Genomic DNA, 23,685 nt, shown 5'->3' with positions numbered 1-23,685 from the left:
CCCTTAAGTTGAGATTAAGCGGTCTGAGGTTGTCAGCAGTCTTTCCACCAGGTATTTTCTCCCAAAACTCACCTCCCTCCTATTTGTTAGACCACATCATTCCATGCAGGTGGTCTTCAAAGTGTGGTCCCTGGACAAGTTAGGAATGCAAATTCTCAGGCCCAGGCCCAGAACCTACTGAGTCAGAAGCTCTGGGGTGGAGCTGGGAATCCTGTAACGAGGTGATGCTGGTGCCCGCAAGTTTGAGAACCACTGCATTCGGATGGCAAAATGGCGATCTTTAAATTCTAGCATTCCTTCCTCATTCACCTGCAGGATTTCCTCTGTAAAGTTCCCTAACTAACTAGGTTATCATGAATTGCAATTTGTAGAAAAAAAGGCAGGATAATCATTTCATCAGTTTCCTTTAATTGTCCATTTTCAGTGTTAGGGTTAGTGCCCTAGTTACTTCCAAGAGTGACCAATTACATTTCTTGTTTGGTTAGTTTTGGCTTTTAAAACTATCACTATGAATTCAGTTTTTAAAATATTCTATCTGTTTCAATCACATACGGTCATTATTTTTTGGACTAGTAAACATCCAAAAGCTTACCACCACACTTTCTCTGCAAAGCTGTGAGAAACAGGGACTCAGACGCTTTGGTGGGAATGCAGAATGTCACAGCCCCCATGTGGAGAACTTACCAGCATCTAACAAAACGACAAGTGCATATGCCCTCCAACCCAGCAAATCCTACTTCTAGAACTCCTTGTTTCAATGACCTTCTGATGTGGTCCCTGAAGTCTTTGACAGTTTCCTTGCTTTCTGGCTCAGAAAACCATTTCAGGCTCATCTTGCACATCTGCCCCCAGCCAGGGAGTCAGTCATTCTTCAAGGAGCCCTGGTTCCTTTCTGTGGGGTGTGGCACACAGAGACCACAGTCCAGGTGTTTGGGGTACCCACTGCTACTGGGGCAGAGGTAGGAAATATTATTTTTTTAAAGAACAAAGAAAAGAATCAGTTTACACGTATCTTTGTATTCCAAATTCGGTATTACAGAGTTTTTACTTCACTTTCTGATTTTGAGTCTTTCCCTCTTTCTCAGGAAAACATCTTACCTTCAACATTAACATAATTAGTTGTTAGCGTTAACTCAGGCTACACGATTTCAAAGCATGAATTCCAACGTTGCTACTAATAATGAGATTACTGACTGGAATTTAGAATTTCTTAGCTGCTTTGTCTTCAGACTATAGTTCACTCAGGCTGTAGACCCAAAGCACTATGCTCCAAGGCCACTCAAAACAACATTTTCCTATGTGACTGTCACAGCTGAACTGGCAGTTGGCTTGCAGACACTTGCTACACTGCCGGTAGCTTGTTTTCTCTGAGGACTTCCTCTGATGGGAGCAGGGCCAGGAGCTGACATCCTCGATGCAGCCCTCAAGCCACAAAACACATCAGTCCCCTTGCACGTGAACTTTGGGTTCAGCACCGTGGATGAATCAGAATCACAATGCTAAGTAAGAGAAGCCAAATAAAAAGAGTGTGCACTCTATGATTCTGCTTATTTAGATGCTGCAAACTAACCTACAACAGAAGGCAGATCAGCGGCTCCCTGTGGACAGGTGGGGAGAGCGGGGAGGAGAGAGAGCCAAGTGGCAGGAGGTACGCTCATTGTCTTCTGCCAATTACACCCCCAAAAGCTGTTAAAAATGGCAACAACAACAACAACAAAGCTATACTAAGATAAAATTTCCTGTTATCTGATTGGGAAACAGGGACTCCGACACTGCTGGTGCAGAATGTCACAGCCACCACGAAGAGAATTTGCCAGCATCTAACAAAACGACAAGTGCATTTGCCCTCTGACCCAGCAATCCTACTTTTAGGACTCCCCTTCTAAGAAACTGGCTCAGAAAATGACTTCACAGTTACTCACTGTGGCAATAACACAAATGTCCTGCCAGGGGACAAGGTACACTCACGCAGTGCAACAGGACTTGGCACAGGAGTGACAAGGAGGGACCTCCAGGCCACGCAGGCAAGGGGCAGGGCCGTCTATCACAACACTAATGTGTACTTGCTTTCTTTTTTCTTAGGACACTCAACAGAAAGAAAAACGACAGTGGGTCCTGTGGAGGCGAGAGAGGAGAGCACAAGGGACAGTTAAGGAGGTGAGTGCTGAACACAACAGGCTTGGCAGTCGTGTAAATGCTTTACAATCATGTAAATGCTTTACATACTGACAAACTCTAAATTTTTAAAGGCAATCCCTAAACTAGAAAAACAGAATGTGAAATGAATGAACCCAACTGCCTCGGATTCTGCAGAAGCCAACCCTGAGACGAGCACTTGGAAGGTGGCCCTGAGCAGCACGTGCAGGAGGGGAAAGAACGGACTCCATTTATACCCACATCAGTTTCATTTAGTATTTGGTCGTTTCAATACTTTAGGACACATGTTCTCATATTAAACCGTTTGCTTGCTAAGAACTAGGAGGAAGTGTCTGTTTTCTTCATTTGCTGTCAGACACCAAAATTCACTTTTACTTAAATATACAACAAAGCTTCTGGATTTTGATGCAACAGAATAAAAAGATAGCCATGTTTTATATTTCAGGTCAACAAATATGCCTCAATTCAAACAGTACAAGATTTGCAATAAACCTGGAAATAAACTCAAGTTTGTAACTTATGTTTCATCTAAGAATTGCACCCAGTTTTATTATTTCACATGAATGAAGCCGGGATGAAGGCAAGCTGACTGCTGGCACCTACTGGCCTCTGGTGGGAATCTCAGTCAGCTGGCAACCTCAGTCACTTGAGGGCACAGTTTAGGAAGGCAGTTATGATACGAACACGTGCGTGAGCTATTATACATAATTACAAGAGCTGGTAAACTCCTGCCTCCTCAGTAGGAGCGGATGGCTGGGGGGACCGTGGCGCAGTCAGCCTCATTCAAAGTTCTGTCGATTACAGGTCTGTATTCCAGGGAGACCTAAAAAAGAAGAGTCAGTGATGAGTTAGCACACAAAAATGTACAAACAACCCTCTTGTGTGCATCTGGAAAATTAACCATAAAAGCAGACTTGCAGAAAAACATTCAAGAACTTAAAAACAAAGGTATTCACTGGAATATTTTTCAGCAACAAACTCAGGACTGACTACGTAAATCCATGGATGGAATACAGCAATTAAATAATACTGCAGCAAATTCTCAATGCTTTAAACGAAAATGTAAATTGAAAATGCTCATAAAGTAGACAAAACCTTGTATATGCTGTTATCAGTAAATTACGTATGTATTTGCAGTTTTTTCTTTTTTTCTTTGGCTACGTTAGGTCTTCTTTGCTGCACAAGGGCCTTCTCGGCTCGTGGTAAGTGGGGGCTATTCTTTGTTGCAGTGCTCGGGCTTTTCAGTGAGGTGGCTTCCCTTGTTGTGAAGCACGGGCTCTAGGCACACGGGCTTCAGTAGTTGTGGTGCACAGGCTTAGCTGCTCTGCGGCACACAGGATCTTCCCAGACTAGGGGTCAAACCCACGTACCCTGCATTGGCAGGCAGATTCTTAACCACTGCGCCACCAGGGAAGTCTCAGTTTTTTCTACTTCTCAGTGAATATTTATACACATACAAAATTTTAAGGAAATATTTCAAAATGATGATGAAAGATCTAATTGTTAAGCTTATAAATGTTACTTTCCTTCATTCTTTTCATACGTTCTGTACTTTCTAAAATGAGCATGTATTTCTTCTATAATCATAAAAAAGTCCAAACATTAAAAAAATAGGTTTGTATTAAGAGGGTCGTCTGACTATATACACTGCTAGAAAATAGCCTACATGAGAAACTATGAGAATTGCTGTCTACCTGTATTAAACAATCCCACTAGGCACTCTACAGAAGTGAGAGGACAGCACAGCAGAACTTCCGTGGACTCAAACAAGTGACTAGGACTATCTCTTAGGGAGCTGTGGAAGGCTTGCACTTGACATCTTAATTATTTCTGCATCTTCACGCCAGGCAGAAATGCCAAATGCGTGAGTTATGCTTCACTGGAACAAGACTGACGATGGGGCCCCACGGCTCTCTCAGCTGGTGGTTCCCATGTCTGCCCCGCCCCGCCCCCACGTGTTACCTGCACAGGGAAGCTCAGGGCTGCACAGCATTCCCTGGGCTTCCCTGAGGCTGCTTCCAGGTGGTCCAGTCAAAGGGAAGGGAGGGGTGGGGTGTCTCCTTGTCCCACCCCCACCCCAACGTCAGCTCTCTACGGGCTCAGAACCTCCATCTCCTCCCCTACCACCGGGCCTCTGGTGCTCCCGCACACCTGCCCAGCACCAGCGCCTTAGGAGACGGCCCTTTGGAACCCCCTGCCCATGCTGGGTTCCGTTTCCAGGCAGAAGCCTGACTGCCAGCGTCTTTTCAGTGGTGTCTCAAATCTGTCAAGTCCATGTAAATGCATGCTGCTTCTCCCAGTTCACCAAATGCTGACCTGCACAACACAAGGCACGGCCCAGCGCCAGCACACACGTGAGCAGAACCCGTTCCCCACGTACCTTTCCAGTCTCGATGTCCACGTAGGAAAGCGTGTGCTTCCTCCAGTGCTGCTCAAACGGCTTCTTCTGCTGCCCCTGGATGGGCCTGGAGTAATCATACTCGTCCACCCGCTCCTGAGGCCACAGAAAGTATGTTTATTTCGGAAAACGCCATCAAGAAACATTCTATACAGCGATACAACCAGAAAACATGGCAAATCATTAAAAAGATACATGAGAGGAGTCTGACATGAATCCCCCAGATTCCACCAACAAGGTCTCCATCGTCAAAGCAGACCTTGTTCAGAGCCAGGGCCTTCCCGGTCCATTTCCAAGCATGTCTCCTGTATAACTTCCCACTGAAGCCACGTGTGCAGATCTGATCTGGAAGAGCACACGGCAAGAACACGCACCACTGAGCACCACACGCAACTGAAGGCAACGAGACTCAGGGTCAGTCAGCCAGTGACCAGCTGTCAGTCCTCCAGACGCGCCCACGGGCCCTTACTGATGAGCTGTCAGTCCTCTGGACACAGCGATGAGCCTCCCGCTCTATGCTGGCCCAGCCTAGGCCCCGAGCCACACAGCTGGACAGCAGGCGTGCTGCACGACGGGCCAGGACCCCATTTGCACACTTTCTCTCAAACTAGCGGAAGGCATTGGCATTAAACAGATCTTTCGTGCACTTGAAAGTTTATCAAATACTTTTCCCATCTTTGTATTCTTGCAGACTTCGACTTTTAGCCTTTTTTATTTGTGTTCTAATTTTAGCAATTATTAAATTTTTCAAAAACTTTTAAAAAAGGCTGAATGTTATTAAGGAATGTCTTGCATGTGGTAACAGGTAAGATGCACAAAAGCCTCTTCAAATAAAACCCAAAATGTCCAACTACTTGGCAGTTTCTGCTCAGTGAGGTCAGACCTCCTGCCTGGGGAATGGGGCAGGGTGCACTCCCTACTCCTGCACCTGTGCCTCCGGGAGGGATGAGCCTCCCAGGGCAAGCGGGTTCTGCCTGCACATCTGCGGTGACGTCTCAGCCGCAGGAACCAACCACAGGCTCTGGGAGAGGCTTCTGTCCTTGGCGCACAGGACGAGTGTGCTCACCAACCTCCTCCTCCAACCAAGTCCTCGGTGGATCAAATCAGCTCCAATCAGTGTCTCATGGTGGAGCAGAACCCAGTTCCCCCTGCTCAGCCCCTCTGAGCCACCCAAACACTATCCTGGACCAAAGTGTCCATCATGGGGAAGCAGTCCAGAACCTGCAGACGTGCCCCTTCCTTAACGTGACTGCCCCCCAAACACCCCTTTCCATGAAAATCTTCCTACCACAGGCCGAGTACTCTTTTCTGCAGAATGTGACAAGTGAGCCTGTGTGAAAATCAGATCATTAAAAGAACAGTGATCCAAGGTGAGGCTCTACAATCCTTTCCTGAACCAGAAGCAGGTCTGAAACGATGACTTAACCATCATTTTAAGTCAGCAAGTGAGCACTTCCAGGCAACAGGACCACTGCACACTGACCTCTGCCCCAGCGAGGCTGCGAGAGGCAGCAGCAGGTTCTGATCCAAAGCAGGAAAAGGTCACACTAGTACTGAGCACGGTGAGAACTCAGCACGGTGAGAACACAGGTGCGAAGGTTATCAGAAGAGACAAAGCACCCTTCTCAACCGACTTGTGGGAGATGCAGAGGGTGCAGAGTCAGGGGCCGCGCAACACAGCGCGGAGGACAGCGGGGGCAGGGTGGACATGAAGGCGCACCTTGAAATCCTCCCTGGCGTGAGCGCCGCGGGACTCCTTCCGGGCTTCTGCTCCATAAATGGTCTGCAGGGCACAAAGCATCAGGTTCTGCAGCTCCAGGGTCTCCACCAGGTCAGTGTTCCAGACCATTCCTGGACACACAAGGCAGCCATCAGACAACAGGATCCAGCCAGGGCCCACTCAGCAAGGACGGGCTGCGTCAGTGCTAAACGGGTCGGGCTGGGCCGCAGCCCACCGTGCAGACACCCAGCAACAAGCGTGTGCAGGGCCCGAGGAACCACTCACCCCTGTCAAACGTCTTCAGATGCTTTAGATCTCCATAGAGCTTGCTGATCTTCTCACAGCCTTCCTGTAACACGCTTCCCACACGGAACACTGCGGCATGATTTTGCATCGACTGTAATACAAAATATTTGTAAGCTTTTAACCCTTGTGGAGAAGCCATGCCAAGAACCATTAAACCTTTAGATTTTTTTCTTATGCATTTCACTTTTTTGTAAAATACTTACTTAGATAGAAAAACTAGGAAATTCAGACTGTTTATCACTCTGAATTTTAAAACAAAGTTTCTTTGTTTGTAACAACTTTAAAAACCTACTCTCTAAGCAATTTCCAAATGTACAATACAGTAACATTAACTACAGTCACCATGCTGTGCATCCCATCCCCAGGGCTTGTTTCTTTTTATCTGGAGACTTGTACCTTTAGACGCCCTCTCTCCACGCTCCTTCACTCCTGCCCTCTCACTTACCATCCCACCAGGCCTCCACGAAGCCCAGTCTCACGTGAAGACAAAATCACAGAACCACAGTCCTCTGAGAAGGGTCATATGCACCTCTTCCCTTGTGGTGGTGTCTGCGTGGCTGGCCCACAGGAACCCTTCCGGAATGCAACCAGAGGAAGGGGCTTCTTTACAGAAAACGCGCCCAACACAGAAATTCTCGCAAATAATTTCAAGTGGCTAGAGGTCTCATCCACAGACCAAGAATCCCTGTGTTAAAAGGAGGTGACTGATCCCTAGCTGTTTTGTTTACTATTTATCTAGAGCAGTCAAATATTTTTAATTGACCTAAACCTGCATTACCCGATGCAGCAGCCACTAATCACATGTACCTACATTTAAACCGAAACTAAATAAAATTAACTTAGTCCAGCCACATTTTCCATGCTCCACTATCACACGCCGTCAGAAACACAGACCATTGCATCTGACGTGCTGACGGAGGAGGTGACTGGGTTTCCGCACGCCATCCACACCCCCTTCCTGATCTCATTCAGTGGCACGAATGGGCCCAGTTTAAAGACGCTTCCCAGAGCTGCAGTAAGCAGGTGTGAGGATGGGATTATTCCTCAGCAATGAGACGTGCTGGGCTTGGGAAGCTCCCAGCTGGGAACCGGGCTTCTCAGACCTTCCACTGTCCCTCCTCCTCAGGCTGACATAAGATGAGGGCCAGAGACAGTCTGAGCGGGGAAGCTGCACCAAGCTCCTGGCACGTTTGTGAGAAGGTGAGGCCTGGAGCTACAGGGTCGCTGTGTGTGCCCTGGGCTGCCCCCTCCAGCCTCCCGTGTGGAAAGCACTCCCTTTGATCTCACTCAGGCCTGAACATGCCTCCGAGACACGGCCATGCCAGTGAAGGGCTATGGACGCAGCTGGCCCGCTCACCCAGGGCGTGTCCAGGCTCCTACCTTCTGCATGTTCAGTCGTAGTTCTGATGTTCTTATGCTTCCATTGGCAAATCTCAATTTGTCAAGATTCATGACAGATTCTTCCCCAGCATTTGGTCTGATCGAGGGAACTTTATCTCCTTTAAGAAGAGAAAAAAAAAAAAACCCACCAAATGTGTATTATACCCTTTCAGGGAGTTTGGAAAATGCATGCATAACCAGAGCTAATACTCCCCCTGGACCACCTTATCCCTGAGGAAGCATCTATTGACCTGGGGCCAAAGAGTAGACAAAAAGACAAAATTTTTGGCAAAAAGTCAGTGTCCAATAAGTAATCTTTGAATGAACAAAACAGAACCCACCTCTGAAGGTCAAAAATTAGGTTTATGCAAACAAACCTTGCACCGCAAGGAAGGAAAAAACTGCATCCTCCAGAACAGCAGCTCTCACTCTGTCGCACCCCACCCCCCGACCCCGAATCTGGTTCTCAGACTTTGGTGGGGGTGGGATGGGGCGGCCTGGCTGGAGGCGTTTAACAGTCTCCAGCTAATCCTGCCCCTGTACCCTCTTAAATAAACCTTAAGATTTTCTGTTCTTGCCTTTCTAAAAAGATAAATGCTTTGAGGGTTTTTTAAGCTGTTTTGGGATGACGTTTTTAAATATATTTCCTACAGAAGGTAACACATGCAGGTGTGAAATGCAGAAGACGAAGGCTTGCAGCCATTCTCTCCAAGGCCGAGACTGCCCAAGCTCTTCTAGGCAGGCAATTTTGCTAGCTTTTGTTTTTAATACTTAAAAAAAAATGACCATTCCATACGATTGAGCTTTTCCCTTAGATGCACAGTTCTACAAATTTTAACACATATATAGACTCCCATAACTACCATGATCAGAATCCAGAACAGAGTTTAAGCATTTTAATGTTTAAAATAGTCATACTTTGGGAAAAGTAGTGGTGCAAACACTTTTCTTCTCCTTTGTTTGTTTTTAAAAATTAAAGCGTAACGACGGTGTGATACCACTTCTAGTGTAGTTTGCTGGTCTTGATAAGTAGAGCTGTGTAAGCCCCACCGCAAGCAGACCCAGACCCTAGTGACCACCCGTCTCCTGCCCTAGCTTCCCTTCCCCAGATGCCACACAAAAAACCTACACACGTGTGGTCTCTTGAGACTGGATCACACGACCTAACACAGATTCACTCATGTTGCGCATGTGTGGGCAGTCTGTTCCTTTTTAATGCAGAATTCCAAAGGTTTTAAAAGTGTGCACTGATCCTTCAGATAGAAAAGTATTCTAAAAAAACTTCCTTTTTCTCATTGTCAAAGAAATGGAACCTCAAATTTTCTGCTCTGTGATTGCTACTGGGCTCTGGTTGCAGCAAACGGGCACTAGGGCTGACCTCAGACTAGCACATGGTATCTTTTAAATCGCTGATGGAAATCCACCTCACTGAGGGGAGAGCTGTGACCGTCTTCTGTTCTGCTGGCATTAACTCCTCCCTTTTTCCCTTAACAGACTTAGTTGTATTTTGTTTTTAGTATTTTATTAGTTTTCTATAAGTACCAAAAAATTATATATTCATTTACAGACCTGCCATTTAAAACACTTCCTTGGAGATAATCAGGCAAGTAATATGTCATAAACCCCTTCTAAACAACACTTTCCCAACAGAGACTTTTCTGAGCAGAACATAATGACGGCAAAAAAACCTGACTAAAGTTACTCTTCTAACTGCCACCTAGCCTGTGTCTAGCCTCAGGTCTATCACCATAAAAATCTCTGAATTTCTGTTTCCTCACTTCCAGGGGAAGAAAACCAGACCCCCACTATATGATTGCGAAGCAAAGCCTCCTTGAAATGGCCAGATGACTGGCAGAAGCACATACCGGGTCTGCAGGACTCCGCAATGCTCAGGGCGCACGCCCGGCCGAAGACGACCAGGTCCAGGAGCGAGTTTGCCCCCAGTCGGTTGGCGCCGTGCACAGAGGCGCAGGCAGCCTCCCCGCACGCGTACAGGCCGGGCACAATCTGGTCCTGGCCGTTCACGTGCTTCAGAACCTGGGGAAGAAGACTGAGATTACGAAGTGCGGTCTGCTCAGCCCTCCTTCCTGCAGAGGCAGTTGGAGAAAAGGTAAAAGCTGGACCTACACCACCTACAGCGAACCCTCCCAGACACTGCCCAGCCTCTTTCCCTGCCCCCTGTGCAGAGGTCAAAGGACCCCAATCCCACTACTCACACCAGTAGAATCTCACCCGCTGCCCCTGCACCCCCACTCTGTGGCGGGCTCAGAGGAGGGAAGCGTGGCAGGTGGAAGGACATTAAACTGGGCGTGGAAGACTGGAGTCCTAAGTCAGGCTCTCCCAATAGTTCTACCCACCTGCCTGATGAGGGGCTGAAATAGTGAACCACAAACCATCCAAAAGTATTCATTGTAAAGAACACACAATACAATTTATAACATGTAATCATGTAGGAAAAACTGCAAATGACCTTATATCTATGACTGTTTACTAAGGAGGGATTAATCAACTATTAATAGTTAATTGAAGCATGAATGCAAAAACCAGAGAAGAGCCAAGCCCCCACCCTCCAGCAGCAGCAGCCTATCAGACTGCACGGGGCTTCTGAGGGGAGACCGTCCACAGGGGGCCTGCCGTGGAAGCAGTCACCTGCCCCTTGTAGTTGGTGGGGATGCCGCCCATGTTGTAGTGCACGGTGGGAAGCACAGGGATCGGCTCCTTGGTGACGTCCACACCCGCGAAGATCATGGCCGTCTCTGAGATGCCGGGCAGGCGCATGGCCAGCTGCTCAGGGGGGAGGTGGTGCAGCTGCAGGTACACGTGATCCTTCTCGGGGCCACAGCCTCTGGTGAAAAAGGACATCACGGCGTAAGGTCCAGGACAGCAATCCAGAAAACGTGAGGTCACCACATCCTTGCGGCAAGCGAGGCTCCACAGGCTTTGATCCTGGAGAAAACGACCCCTTTGCTAAGGCCACCTTTCCATGATGTCTCTTCTCAGCACCAACCACGTGCCAGGGTGGACCCCCCAGGTGCTGGGATGCAGCTGTGAACACAATGGATGCCCTGCCCTCACCAGGCTCACACCTGAGGGCCAGGAAGTCAGTGTGCCACACTCTCCTCAGTGCAGGCATTACAGGATCCCTTCACGCCAAACGGGCCAGAGAACCACCTGACTTCTCACTTCCTGCGCACCGATGTAAAGCCACACTCCTGGTATTTAACAGAGTCACCAGGGCGGCATGCAGTCGGGGGCTGAGGCCTCACGCTGCTCTACTGAAGCACAAACAGCCCGCCCACCCAGGGGTTAAGACAACACACCACCTGAAGCTCGCTCACTAAATTCAGGGTGGGGGTGTGTCTCCTCCCCCACACTGCCTGCCTCTGTCACACACGCACTCACACACCCAGCTGTGTCCCACAGTTCGGAGAAGGATTTACAGCTAACTGGCTACATGTAGGTCTTCAGAGACCCTAAACTGACAGCACCAGGCAGGCCTCCAGGGGGGGTGGGGCGCTGACCCACACAGACGCCCCCCAGCCCGCCCTGAAATGCAGACTCGAACCACAGCCCGCAGAGGGGTGGGGCACGCACGCGCTCTCAGACACCTCTGGGGACGGGCTCACAGACCTTCCTTCACGGATCTCCAGAGTCATGGAGCGGGACACGACGTCCCTGGACGCCAGGTCCTTGGCGACGGGCGCGTAGCGCTCCATGAACCTCTCGCCTTGACTGTTGATGAGGATGCCTCCCTCTCCCCGGCACCCTTCCGTGATGAGACAGCCGGCGCCATAGATGCCTGCAAACAACCAACTGATTACATGCGTGTAACGTAGGACTGCTGGGTCTACATCTCAAATGCACGTGTTTTTCCCAAGATACTTTGAGAGGAGACAGGAAAGGGCGTGCAAAGGGCATCACACTCACCAGAGTGTCAGAGAGGAAAAGTTACGGCACAGCACGACACCGCAGTATGAAAACGCAATGACCAAGCGGTAGAAGAGAAAGGTCTGCTGCGTGGACCACACAGCTCTGCTCGATACCGATTACAAACTGTGTTTTAAACTCTCACCATGACCAAGTTTACCTTAAATATCTCAGGTTTCAATTTTTAAACATCCTTTGCACCATGAAACTGTATTGATTCCTGTAGGTAAAGAAACGAGCCTGGAAACGTGGCATCTCAAGTAACCAAACAACAACGAGGCAACAGTCACTACAGCCGATACTTAGGTTGCACCCACTGCGTACGATTCTAAGTCTCACCACAACCCTGTGGGATGGTGCCCATCTTCAGACATGAGCCCACCAATACGCCGCTGGGAGGCGCGATCCAAGCCTGGCAATGGGGAGGGGGAGCTGCACCCTCATCTCGACGGTCCCCCGATGTCATGAGGACAAGGGTGCCCCGTGCTGGATGTTAACACGTCCGTCTGTGATGTTTGAAGGCTGACACTTTTATCAGTGCACCAAAGGGTTACCTTGCTTTTGAAGCAAGATGCAAATTCCTGTATCTCATCTTTCAGTTTTCTTAGTCTCAGTGGCCATTTCTTCCAGCGGCTTATCCCTCACACATTGAAAACGAAGCAAAAGAAATGGAGCTCTAACGACAGAGGGAATTCAGATGTCTCAGCCATTTTACTGGTGAAAAACAGCAATAAAATTACCACCTAATACATTTTTTATTTCTCATCCCTACCAGGGTCAAAAACAACACAGACAGAGCAAAGAGAAAAAACAGGCCCTGTCCTTCACAGCGCCGTGGCGGGTCCTCAGCTGGCAGGCTGGAAAACACCCCAGAAAGTAAGTTCAGGACGGAACTCGCCAACCCCCACACCCCCAGGTTCCCCTCTCATGTTTGTGCACTCATCACCCGCACACGTGGACATCTCCTGGCCCCACCTGCCACGCTCTGGCACTGCAGCACCCTGACGCTCTCCTGCAGCCTGCAATCTATCAGTGCCACTTCTCCACTCAAATGCATTCCCTCTGGCTCTACTGACTGAGGCCCTACCATGTGCTGGGCACTGCGAAGACGGCGGTAAATGAGACAGACCTGTCCCCACCTGTCGGGGAGAGGGACAAGGAACAATCACTGCTTCGCGGCTGGGTAAGTGCGCCACGACAAGACACAGAGGCAAGACGCTGGCCTCCACTGCCTTGGAGGACACGGGGAAGACTCTCCTCTGGGAAGTCATAAGTGAGGATGTGAGACAGGAGAAAGCAAGTGCACATACCGCAAAGGAGCCTTCCCACAGGTGCTGAGCACCCGAAAGACACAAAGAGCTTGATGCCGTCCTACCTGTGGGGTGGAACTGAACGAACTCCAGGTCCTGGCAGGGAAGGCCTGCCCTGGTGATCATGGCGGTGCCGTCCCCGGTGGTGGTGTGGGCGGATGTGCAGCTGAAGTAGGTGCGCCCGTAGCCTCTGGAAAAGAGACAGGCCGGCAGAGAAGTGACTGCACAAGTGTCCCACCAGGACCTCCTTTCTAACGGACTGCAGTGGGCCAAGGAGCGGAGGCGGCACCTCTGTGGGTACCTCTGCACATGCTGCCCTGGGCAACCGGGACAGGAGCCTAGTGGGTAGAGAAGGCACTCTCGCTTGTACTCCGGGGCACTTCTGAGCTGTGTGACTGACTTCCCTGATAAGAATGTTACTTTCATAAAATAACAGAATTTAAAAACATTTATGGACGCACTTAAAAGGGTTAAAATAACAGACCGACAGTATATAAACTTGAATTTACTTATTTTCCTCATGTGAACAAACAGCACTTATCTAACCCAGAAATCAGTATAAACGCACATCTATCAAAGCAAAAGAGACATTATTCCGGAAGGCGTCACGTGACTCTCCAGGCCTCCGTTTCCCCCAGGGTCCTCCCAGCGGTGAACTGCTGACACTTCCTCTCCACCCCAACGCAGGTGCTGGGTCTCCCCTCAGGCCTGCAAAGCTACGACCCTCCCTGGCTGAAGCCACAGCCTGCGCCTCAGCCACAACCCCACGACACCTCCATTCTCATTAGGACAGACGCTCCCAAACTCAGCTTGCCTGCAGAGAAGCTGAACACAACAAAATCAGACGCTCACCCAGTAGCTACCACAGTGTTCTTTGCTCTGATGCGGTGGATGGACCCGTCTTCTATGCACAGAGCAATAACACCTCGACACTCCCCGCTCTCCATCAGGAGATCCAAGGCAAAATACTCCACAAAATAGCTGGTGTCATAGCGCAGAGACTGAAAAAGAAACAAACAAAAGGACTCCTGCACCTGCACCTGCACTGTTAAGCCTAACAGGTTAGAGACCCTGATCTGGTGTGGGGCCGAGGGGATCAGGCTGACCCTAGGGGAACAGAGGGTTGGAAACGGAGCCACAGACTTCAACCCATGGACGACAGCGCTGATACCATTGCGTGACAACTCACTCGTACAAACAACGCAGCCCAGAAGAGGATGCTGTACGTGGGACAACCCTCAGCTCTACACCACCCCGAGAGGCGCCAGAGGTAACACTAAACTCCCCTCAGAGCTGCTGCCACAGCTGTGCCCATGGACCACAGGGTCCCGACTTAGACCAGGCTATACTACACGGGGTCTGCTGCCACATGGCCACTTAGTCCAAGTAAAACAAAATGCTCCACGTATTTGTAACAATTATCAACTTAATTTTCTAAAACAGATACTTTCAAATTAACAACTACCAAGTTACTCTACTGCTTAAAAAGCAACCCCTGGGCGGACAGGCTGACACACCGACCTGTCCCCGGGGTGGCCTGCTTCCCTTGTTACCGCATGCCTGGCCCGGCCATGTCCCACCACCCTGTGCGCCCAGGGCACCTCACCCTTCCATACAACGTGTGCAGCAGTGAGTGGCCGGTGCGGTCAGCCACACAGCAGCACCGATGGGCCTGTCCGCCTTTCCCGAACTTGAGGCTCTGTCCGCCAAAGGCACGCTGGTAGATCCTCCCGTCTTCAGTTCTGCTGAATGGCATTCCGTAATTCTCCAGCTAAGAAACAGAAAAATGAACACCTAGCACCTTAAAGGGAGCAAGGCGCTCACGGCTAACTTGCACTAGAACATCAGTGCGAATTCGCAGACCCAGGACAAACACATCCTATGGAAAGGTCAGCACAGAAGAGAGGAGCCCGGTTACAGCAGCGCCGCACCCTGCCGGCTAACAACTCCCGCCGCAACCCCTCCCGCGTCAGACAGCTGGCGAGGACGTTACCTCCACCACGGAGGCGGGGGCCTGCTCTGTCATGTAGTGGATGGCGTCCTGGTCCCCCAGCCAGTCGGAGCCCTTCACGGTATCGTAGAAGTGCCACCTCCAGTTGTCCTCCTCCATGTTCCCCAGCGCGGCGTTGATCCCTCCCTGAAACAGCAGCAGCCCCGTGAGCGGCAGCAGGAGCTCCACGGCATACCCCAGGCCGCTCTCCCCACTGCTTCCTGCCCAGAACCCGACCTGGAAAAAGCCAGCTACTTGCGGGAGAGGCTCCGTGAGGCACCTCCCCGCCCGGCAGATCCCGAAGCACGTCTCCTCCCCGTGCAACCTGGAGACAGGGCCCAGTTATGGAATCCCCCAGCCTCAGGCGCCTCCCCCGTGAGAGGGACATGGAGCCCAGCCCCTCGGGGAGCGGTCTGGAGGGTCCGCCGAGGTTCCTCAGATGAGGTTTCTTTCTTACCAAGCCCGGCATGTAAGAGGGACTCAGGTCTAATAACCTTGTGACAAACATGCCCGATGGTACTTGCACACCTGTGTTAACGCAGGAAGTGCTTACTGCCGAGGGTTCAGAGCCACACTTCCCACACCCCTGCTTCCCTCTGCTGTGCACGCCCCCCGCTCCCCACACCCCCACCGCCTGCCCCTCAGTCACAGAAATCGCAGTACAGGGACAGACGTCCACGCCCGTCCGCCAACCCCAACTTAAAACGGCACTTCTGCTCTTCAGATAATCTCCTTCTCACAAGGCACATTCTCTCACTTCCATTGCTCCCAACTCTTATTCAAGCATAACTTCTGAGTCAAGCAGACTCTCCCTGGAATGTCTTCTCCAGTTGCTGCTGCCGTGCCTCAGTTTCTCACGTTACGTTTTGCTACCACAAAACGAGTCACTAGCACAGGGCAAGGAACCTTGTACAGACACGTGCCACGAGCTACCAGGTTCCTTCCTTCCTCCCTCCTCCAACCCCTCCACGTGTAAACCCAAACACAATCCTGATAAAAAAAACGTTAAGTGCCAGGGTGGCAGACTATAGAACGCTGGTTTAAAATAATGCAAACACCAAACTGCCTTTCAAAGGGGTTATTTATATAAGTTTATATCCTCATCACCAGCAATGTAAAAAAATGTCCACGTCCCCACAGCCTTGCCAACAGAGCTTTGTCAAACTTGGAGTTTTGCTAATCGAGGAAGTAAAAAATAACATCTCAATGAATTTAACTCAAACAACAGCACGTGGCCCAGTGCACGCACAAATGCTATCCCTCCCCCAATCGCACCTTTTCTCGAGAACCAGCATTCAAGTTAAGCTACCTTTTTTCTCATTCTTTTTAATAATACTGCACGACCTGAAAACTGTAGTATTTTGAAATACCATTCAAAAGTATCTGCTTATATCTCTTCTTCCTTTTAGACAATGAATTCTCCAAAGATATTTACTTCTTATTCTTTCGTTTAAAAAGCACAGCTTTCGCACCAACATATGGGCAGCTAAGTGCCTAAGGAATGTTGCTGGACCCTGAATACAGCTGTCTCAGACCTCACGGTGATGAGAGCACTTACTGCTTCTTAGAAAGTCACCACACCCTCTGTTGTCTCAAGGAGGAGATGTGCTCAAATACTAGAAAAGACAGTCAAGTGTGATTTCAGAATACTGCTTACACGCCAGCTGGGCACTACCTACAGTGTGCCCAGAGTGAAAAAATTATAAAGTCACATAGTTTTCCACCTTACTTCTCTTCTTCCCTAAATTCAGAGCATTAAAGGCCATTGTTTTCCATGCTGCACCTTCACCCATCCTCAGAGCTCGTAACCACCACTCTAGGTCTGCCTTGAGGCTCCGGCAGATACAGGGCAAGCCCGCAACGAGCTGGTTCCTACTGGGTAAGTGCAGTGAAGACCACACCACGATGGCAGCAGGCACGAGGGGTGTGACTGGAGCAGAAACAGGAGTGACAGCAAGGCTCCAGGCAGTGGGGTGGGGGCGGCGTGGGCAGAGACCCCCGGCGTGTGAGTGCCAGGAGCAGACGGAGCATGGGGGAGGGTGGCCTGCGGCGGGAGGCCGCTGTGGCGGAGAGCCGGGCCGCGCAGCGCCTTGCAAGCACCAAAAGGACTGACAGAGCCCTTTCTCATACCTGGGCTGCGACAGTGTGTGACCTGGTGGGAAAGAGCTTCGTGACACAGGCCGTGTTAAACCCCGCTTCAGAGAGGCCAAACGCAGCTCGCAGGCCTGCCCCTCCGGCACCGACCACCACTGCATCAAATTCATGATCCACTACTGGGTACTGCGTAGAAATCTGGAAAAGAAAAATCCCCGTCAATCACTGGTTCAACGAGGCCAGACACTGAGGCTATGGTTACCGTGAAAGAGCTCAACACACAGGAGAGTCATTGCCACACCCAGAGGGCCTCCATCCTGTGCTGGGCCTGCACTCCAGGTACAGTGCAGTAGTCATGGCAGTCATGGTAGGCACACCCTCAAACGGAAAGGGGCCAAAAAACAGCTCTCATCAACAGCAAAGCACCCACCCCACGGAGCTAAGACACCCACCGTTAGCTGAAAGGCCGAAACCTCAAAGCAGGGGACCACACACACCGAGGAACGCACACCACAAATCAAAAGACCAATTCTAACTATTGCTTTTCTTTGCAATTATCATTTTTACTTACCTTCTCTTTTTCTATTTATACCCATATGCTTATGCAAACCTAAGCTTAAAATGTAGCACAGATCATGATTTGCAAGCTTCTCATGAAAACACTGAAATGTTGTTTCATTTCGATAAGCACAGTCCTTTCACCTGAAGACCACCCAGAAACCAAGGACACACGTCTACTCCAGCTCCATACTGTATTTACGACTGAGAAAGTGCCAACTAGCATTTAGTAGCTATTGTGAGCTTATGAGATAGGGACTGGGAAGCAAATTCCACTTCCCTCAACAGAGAGCGGAAGGGCCTCGTAAACACAGCTGGGCAGGGTGTCTGTCACCAACCATTCCAGTAAATACTGTTCATCTGACATTTGTTTCTCATTATTTTGTTTCCTTGACTTAAAGTATAACCTGGCTTATGGATATAGGAGCCACAAGCAAAAAATGTTACCATCTATGCTTGTTGCACTATCATTATTATTACACTAAAAATAACTTGAGCTTGCATTAGAATGACAATTTTTAAAGTAAAACCTGTGTGTCACTCAAATATTAATACATTAAAAACTGGTATAGAACACTATTCTGCTAAGTCAAGAAAATCACTCATAACAAAGAGCCATGAACTTACCGCATCTGAAACCTTAGCGGATGACCTCTTATTGCCATCAACAGTGAAGTGGAAACTGCGGGCTCCTGCCTGCAGCGCTGCTGGTCGCTGCTGAAACACAGATGGCGTGCTAAATATCTTTGCGGAACAGGGCACTTGTAATTACAACTTCCCTTCTAAGTCGTCAACCTTCTTACGTATCCAGGTGCTCCCTTTCACCCAGAAACCTTACCTGGAGCCCCCCACTTAACCCTGAAGGATATGACCAGGGCTAAGGACCCAGGGCAGACACAGGAGGTGAGAAACTGGCACACCCGCCAAGGCCCTTCTAGGTGAAGTCTGTTTCCAGACAGGACACTCACTGACTGAGGAAATGAAAAAGGCACGTTTTCACATTAATTTCTTCATTTATGGTACTCCGCAGAGAATGGGAAGGACATCTGCGTTGCCTAAGTGGCACTTTTGCAAAGAACGAAGCGCTTTTCCCGGATCCGTCCCAGCCCCCTTCAGGCCGGAGCGCCCCCGTGAGGTGCTGGCAGAGGCGCTGTGCATGGCATCCGGAGTGGAGGCTTCAGCGCAGCCTGTCCCCTGGGCGTGGTGCTATCCCTTCACTGTAAGCGTGGAGATTCAGGCCCAGAGACGCTCCTGGCCCTGCGTCACCCTCTCCACACCTGCAGTGGCTCAGTCACACCCCCTCATCTGTCACACTCCACGTGCCGTTCCCTCTGCTGGGACACCTGTCCCTGGCCTCTCCCTAGCCAACGTCTACAATTCCAAGTCTCGGCTTAAATGTCCCATCCTATAACCATATACCCTGGAAAGGGGTATTCGTGAAATCAGAGCCCAGCATGAGAGGCAACATTCTTCATAGGCTAAGAATGGCCAGCAATTTAGGGAATAAGTCTTTCCATTCTGCTGACTGCCTCTTAGTAGACTACTGATAACAGTCTTTAGAAATATCTTGAAGAACAGTTTTGGGAAATAAGTACATTCAACCATGACAAAAGGGATGCCTTCAAGTATTCTGCAATTGCAAGAGACGTTTCAATTCTGTGTGGAAAAGACATTATGCTACGAGACAGAAAAGCAGCGATTACAGGGAGGAGAATTTCCAAATTCAAAATGAGCTCCAACGGAGCTGTCTGAAACTGGACAGACTTCCCTATGAGATGAGGGACTCCGGCCGGGGCTGGATGACCTGACCCACCACCTGCGAGGAGTGTCACAGACGGCTTCCTCTAACTCTGAGACTGAGTGATAGCTGATACAAATAGTTGAGTTTATTTTAATAGCTCCAATTAAAAAGCAGTTTCTTGAGTTTTTAAGTAGATCTGAACTGATAAGAGCGACATTCTTGAATTCTCCATTTGCAAAGCTAAGTATGTTTGTTTTTACTGACAAAACCATTTATTTTTTTCATTCAGATATGAATTAAAAAGAACACATATTCTTCAGCTATATTATGATTTTAAATGGTAAAATCATATTTTAACCAAAAAACTAAGTCACTGAAAGAATTTTAATACAAATGTTCTTGAAAATTTCACAAAGTACAATATAAATACAGCTAACAGTACCAATAAGAACAACACATTTTGGGATGCCAAATTAAAATTAAAACAGAAACCATGAGATTTCTTAAATTCGCTAAGTATTTATTTCTTCTTTCCAGGATGTTCACGCTGAATAAAGACAGACAGACACACACACCACACGCACACGGTTAACTAAAAAACCAGCAGCTACGGTAATGAAATCTTAAACAAATTAACACATTATTTCTCTGTGGAAAAAGAGTAACTGTTTTTTGCATCTAAATCTGACTTGGGGAGTGATTTTAGAATCTGGAGAGTCCAATTTTAATCCAATTTCTGTCTTTAAATAAAACTCATTTTATGTCACCTATTAATCTAATGTTTTTTGAAGTGAAATTATCAAACATGTTTCGACAGGGTAATGAAAAAGAATGCAGAAATCTACGTAAGGTAGGATTAAAAGAACATCGAGCTCTTAACAGCATAAAAGTACAGGGGATTGAATTAGGAGGAAAAAGAAAAAAGTGAGAAAGGTAGAGATACTCATGTCCTCAATCTAGCAAAGTGGGGAGTCCTCATCTAACAAAATACACCTAAGAATCATGAACAAGAAACTAATTTGTAAGTGCAAGCTACACAATTACAAAAGTAGACAAGAAAGGGTCTGAAAATGCGTGCACAGTTACATCGGGAGAACTGAGGATGTGGGTAGTAGAATGGTTTAAGCGAACTGACTCCTAATTTACCAGCAAAAATCAATGTCTAAAATGGACAAAAATGCACCTGCATACTAACTAGAAAAATGGAGGTAAACAGCAGAGGTCAATACCAAAAACAATTCAGAATTGATTCCACTGGGGAACAGGTCTGGGGAAGGAGGTAGTCTTACTCCCTCTCACTTATAAGGACTTCTGTATTCATTGCCTTTTGTTGTTGTTGTTGTTACAACTGTGTGTAATTATTGTCACTAAAAATTTAAAGGTTTTTAAAACGGGATGTTTAAAATACCATTCCCATGATTACCGAGGGTCGGCTATGAGCTGTGGGCCTGGCACGGAGGAGCACCACACAAAGCTTTCACACGTTACCTCACAGAATCCCCCTGAACCCCAGAGAACCGAGTCTCTCCAGGGTGCAGGAGGCCTGGATTGGGGCTGCCTGGCTGGCTCCAGATCCTGTACTCCCCTCCCCTGTCCCCTGTCTACGGACCCTTGGGAAAAATCTCCAAACTAAGATGAATATCCAGGTTATGTACCAAAACCGAGCCACAATTTTTCAAGTGAGCCAGGAAAAGCATGACACAGAATACAGAACTGAAAGCCAGTGGCATTATAATTATCCCAAGGAACAAAAGATTACTACAGTGGCCTAAATAATGTAAGTTTAGATACACCATTAAAACATATTCAGAAATCAACCGGTTTGTAAGGCAGAAATAGAGACACAGATGTAGAGAACAAACATACGGACACCAAGTGGGGAAAGTGCGGGGTGGGGGGCGGGATATGAACTGGAAGATTGGGATTGCCATATATACACTACTAAGGAGAAAAAATATCAAATTGTACACTTTAAATATATGCAGTTTATTGTATCTCAATAAAAGTTCTTAAAGGAAAAAAAAACAAAAACATATTCAGAACAACACATTCAAAGAAAAGCTGACATTCTAGAACAATATCTTGTTGAAAACTAAAAAATCTGAAGTGAGAAGTTAAGCACCAACTATTTAAAGTTCTTGGTTTTACTTTTCCTTTCGATTTAACTATCAATACTTTGGAACAGTTTGCAAATTGTGTCGGTGCATTGGGACAAGTGAAAACAAAACAAAGGCAAAATAGGTTTGATAATTTTGTAACTTGAAAGCAGCTGTAAATATGACTTGGAAACCCCACAGAATTGAACAAAATGAGATAAAGTAAAATTTTCTGTGGACTTTATTCAAATTATCCTCATCAAGGAGACGCCATGAACATCCCTCAGCTGGAGATCATGAATTCCTTTTTTTTTCTGTTCTGCCAATTTGATGCTTTTGTTCTCATCCATCTTAAACTCCAATATCCAGCTTGCAGATTAATTTCCACAGATGGAAATAATTTCCACAGCTATCTTCATCGAGATAAAAAACTTTAATCCATGACCATCCTGGTAGCCCTAAGCTGTGGTTCAATTTTTCGAACTCTATCTTGCCATCATGTTCACAAGCACCTGAAAAGGGGATCGCGGTGAGGACTGAAGAGGACAGTGAGGCACAGTGCTGACGGCTAACAGCAGATTCCACCGAGATCACTTCCAATCAAGCCACTAGGAAAGGAGAGGTGTACACTCCAATCTGCTGTGCGTAGAACTTGACTCTCACTTTCAGCTACAAGCTCAGATGTGAACTTCTTCCAGCCCAGCCTGGATAAACGACGGCAATATTTTCCTAAACTGGCAAAGGGAGAGTGGTGGGTGAAGGGCACCCGCAGGATGGAATAAGGGATGCTGGGCTCCAGTCCGGGCTGAGGAGTGACTTCTCAGCTCTTCCCCAGTCACCACCAGATACCAAATCTGTCATCTCACCTAACAATAGGGCCCACTCAGAAGTCTGCTCTCGCTTGGCTGACTAAAACTGCCCCACTGACCTTAGGCTTCATCTCTTGCCTGTGGACCCCCTGCTACCATTGCGTCTTAGAGCCCAAGATTTGGGGTCTGGGGGAACCTCTGCTCTGTAAGCACCAGCAAGAGCAACACATGAAAGCACTTAAAATGGTTTCTGGTGTTAGCAAGTTGTCTGACTAAACCTCTTCACGCTTAACATAAATTTTTAACTCCTGTATTTAAAGAAAAAGAAAATTGTGGCTATAATTACAGGCATAGATCAAGTCAACATTGTTGAAAGCCTTGGTTCCCATTCGGACCTTTACTTTGTAATTAAATTACCAACTAGGAGGCTCGGGAAGTTCATGCAAAGGGCCCAATGACCGAACCCTCTAAATGCAGTGCTTCGATAAAATCCCAAAGGGTCGACTCCGAAAACCTGTCAAGAGTGCAGGGGACACGGTCCAGCAGCCAGGCCTCGGGAAAGCACAGCCCGCACCAGGCCGAGCAGGGCTCACGGGGCCCCGCGGGGAGCGCCCAGGAGGACACCCGCCCCGCGTCCGCCCCGGCGGCTCTGCGGTCACTGCGCAGGGGCCACCGTACACGCCCCAGAAGCCAGGCCGAGCCTAGCGCCGGGGCTCCGCTCGGACCCCGCCCGCCCGGCCCCGCCGTGGTCAGACCTCCCCGGGCCCGTCCCGCCGCGTAACCTCGGGCGGCCGCGGCCGCAAGCGCGCCCGGGGATAAGCGCGCGGCCTCGGCCCTCGCGCCGGGCTCCTGACCCGGCCCCGGGCGGGAAGGGGACCCGGGCGGCCCGCAGGGTCGTGACCTTCACCTCGCCGCCGCCCGGCCCGGTCGGACAGAGTCCGGAGGGCCATGCGCAGCCCGTCCGGCCGCGGGGCCGGGAGAGCGGGGCCCGCCGTTCGCCCTGCCTCGCCCGCGGCGCCAACTCACCGCACGGGTCAGCGCCAGGCGCCGGGCGCGCAGCAGCCGCGACACAGCACCGAGCCCCGCCATGTCTGCTCTCCGCAGCCGTCCCGCCAGGCCCCGCGCAGACCGCGCCTGCGCACGTCGCCGCGCGCGGGGAGGGCGGGGCCGGGGGAGACGCTGCGCCTGCGCACAGCCAG

At 49.1% G+C, this 23,685-nt stretch overlaps 1 protein-coding gene across 2 annotated transcripts; it reads right to left on the bottom strand.

Annotated features, from left to right (window-relative positions):
• Nucleotides 1-2,674: 2,674 nt before the first annotated feature.
• SDHA (succinate dehydrogenase complex flavoprotein subunit A) lies at nt 2,675-23,623 on the bottom strand. 2 transcript variants are annotated; one of them, XM_057708782.1, is made up of 15 exons: nt 23,513-23,623; nt 18,468-18,557; nt 17,319-17,480; nt 15,192-15,335; nt 14,805-14,969; nt 14,051-14,199; nt 13,264-13,388; nt 11,592-11,760; nt 10,611-10,806; nt 9,827-9,998; nt 7,962-8,080; nt 6,561-6,672; nt 6,276-6,406; nt 4,538-4,651; nt 2,675-2,980 (listed from the first exon to the last, which is right to left on the bottom strand). In XM_057708782.1, the coding sequence occupies exons 1-15, from the start codon at nt 23,573-23,575 to the stop codon at nt 2,894-2,896; spliced, it is 1,998 nt and encodes a 665-aa protein (XP_057564765.1). In that variant the 5' UTR covers nt 23,576-23,623; the 3' UTR covers nt 2,675-2,893. The 2 variants fall into 2 exon arrangements, with proteins under 2 accessions (XP_057564765.1, XP_057564766.1); XM_057708783.1 differs by having other exon boundaries at nt 18,468-18,554; nt 23,513-23,597.
• Nucleotides 23,624-23,685: the final 62 nt, after the last annotated feature.

This window comes from Hippopotamus amphibius, chromosome 15 (assembly GCF_030028045.1).
Source record: "Hippopotamus amphibius kiboko isolate mHipAmp2 chromosome 15, mHipAmp2.hap2, whole genome shotgun sequence".
Taxonomy (NCBI): domain Eukaryota; kingdom Metazoa; phylum Chordata; class Mammalia; order Artiodactyla; family Hippopotamidae; genus Hippopotamus; species Hippopotamus amphibius.
Note: the sequence above shows the minus strand (reverse complement) of the source record. Positions and strands in the feature narration are given on the sequence as shown.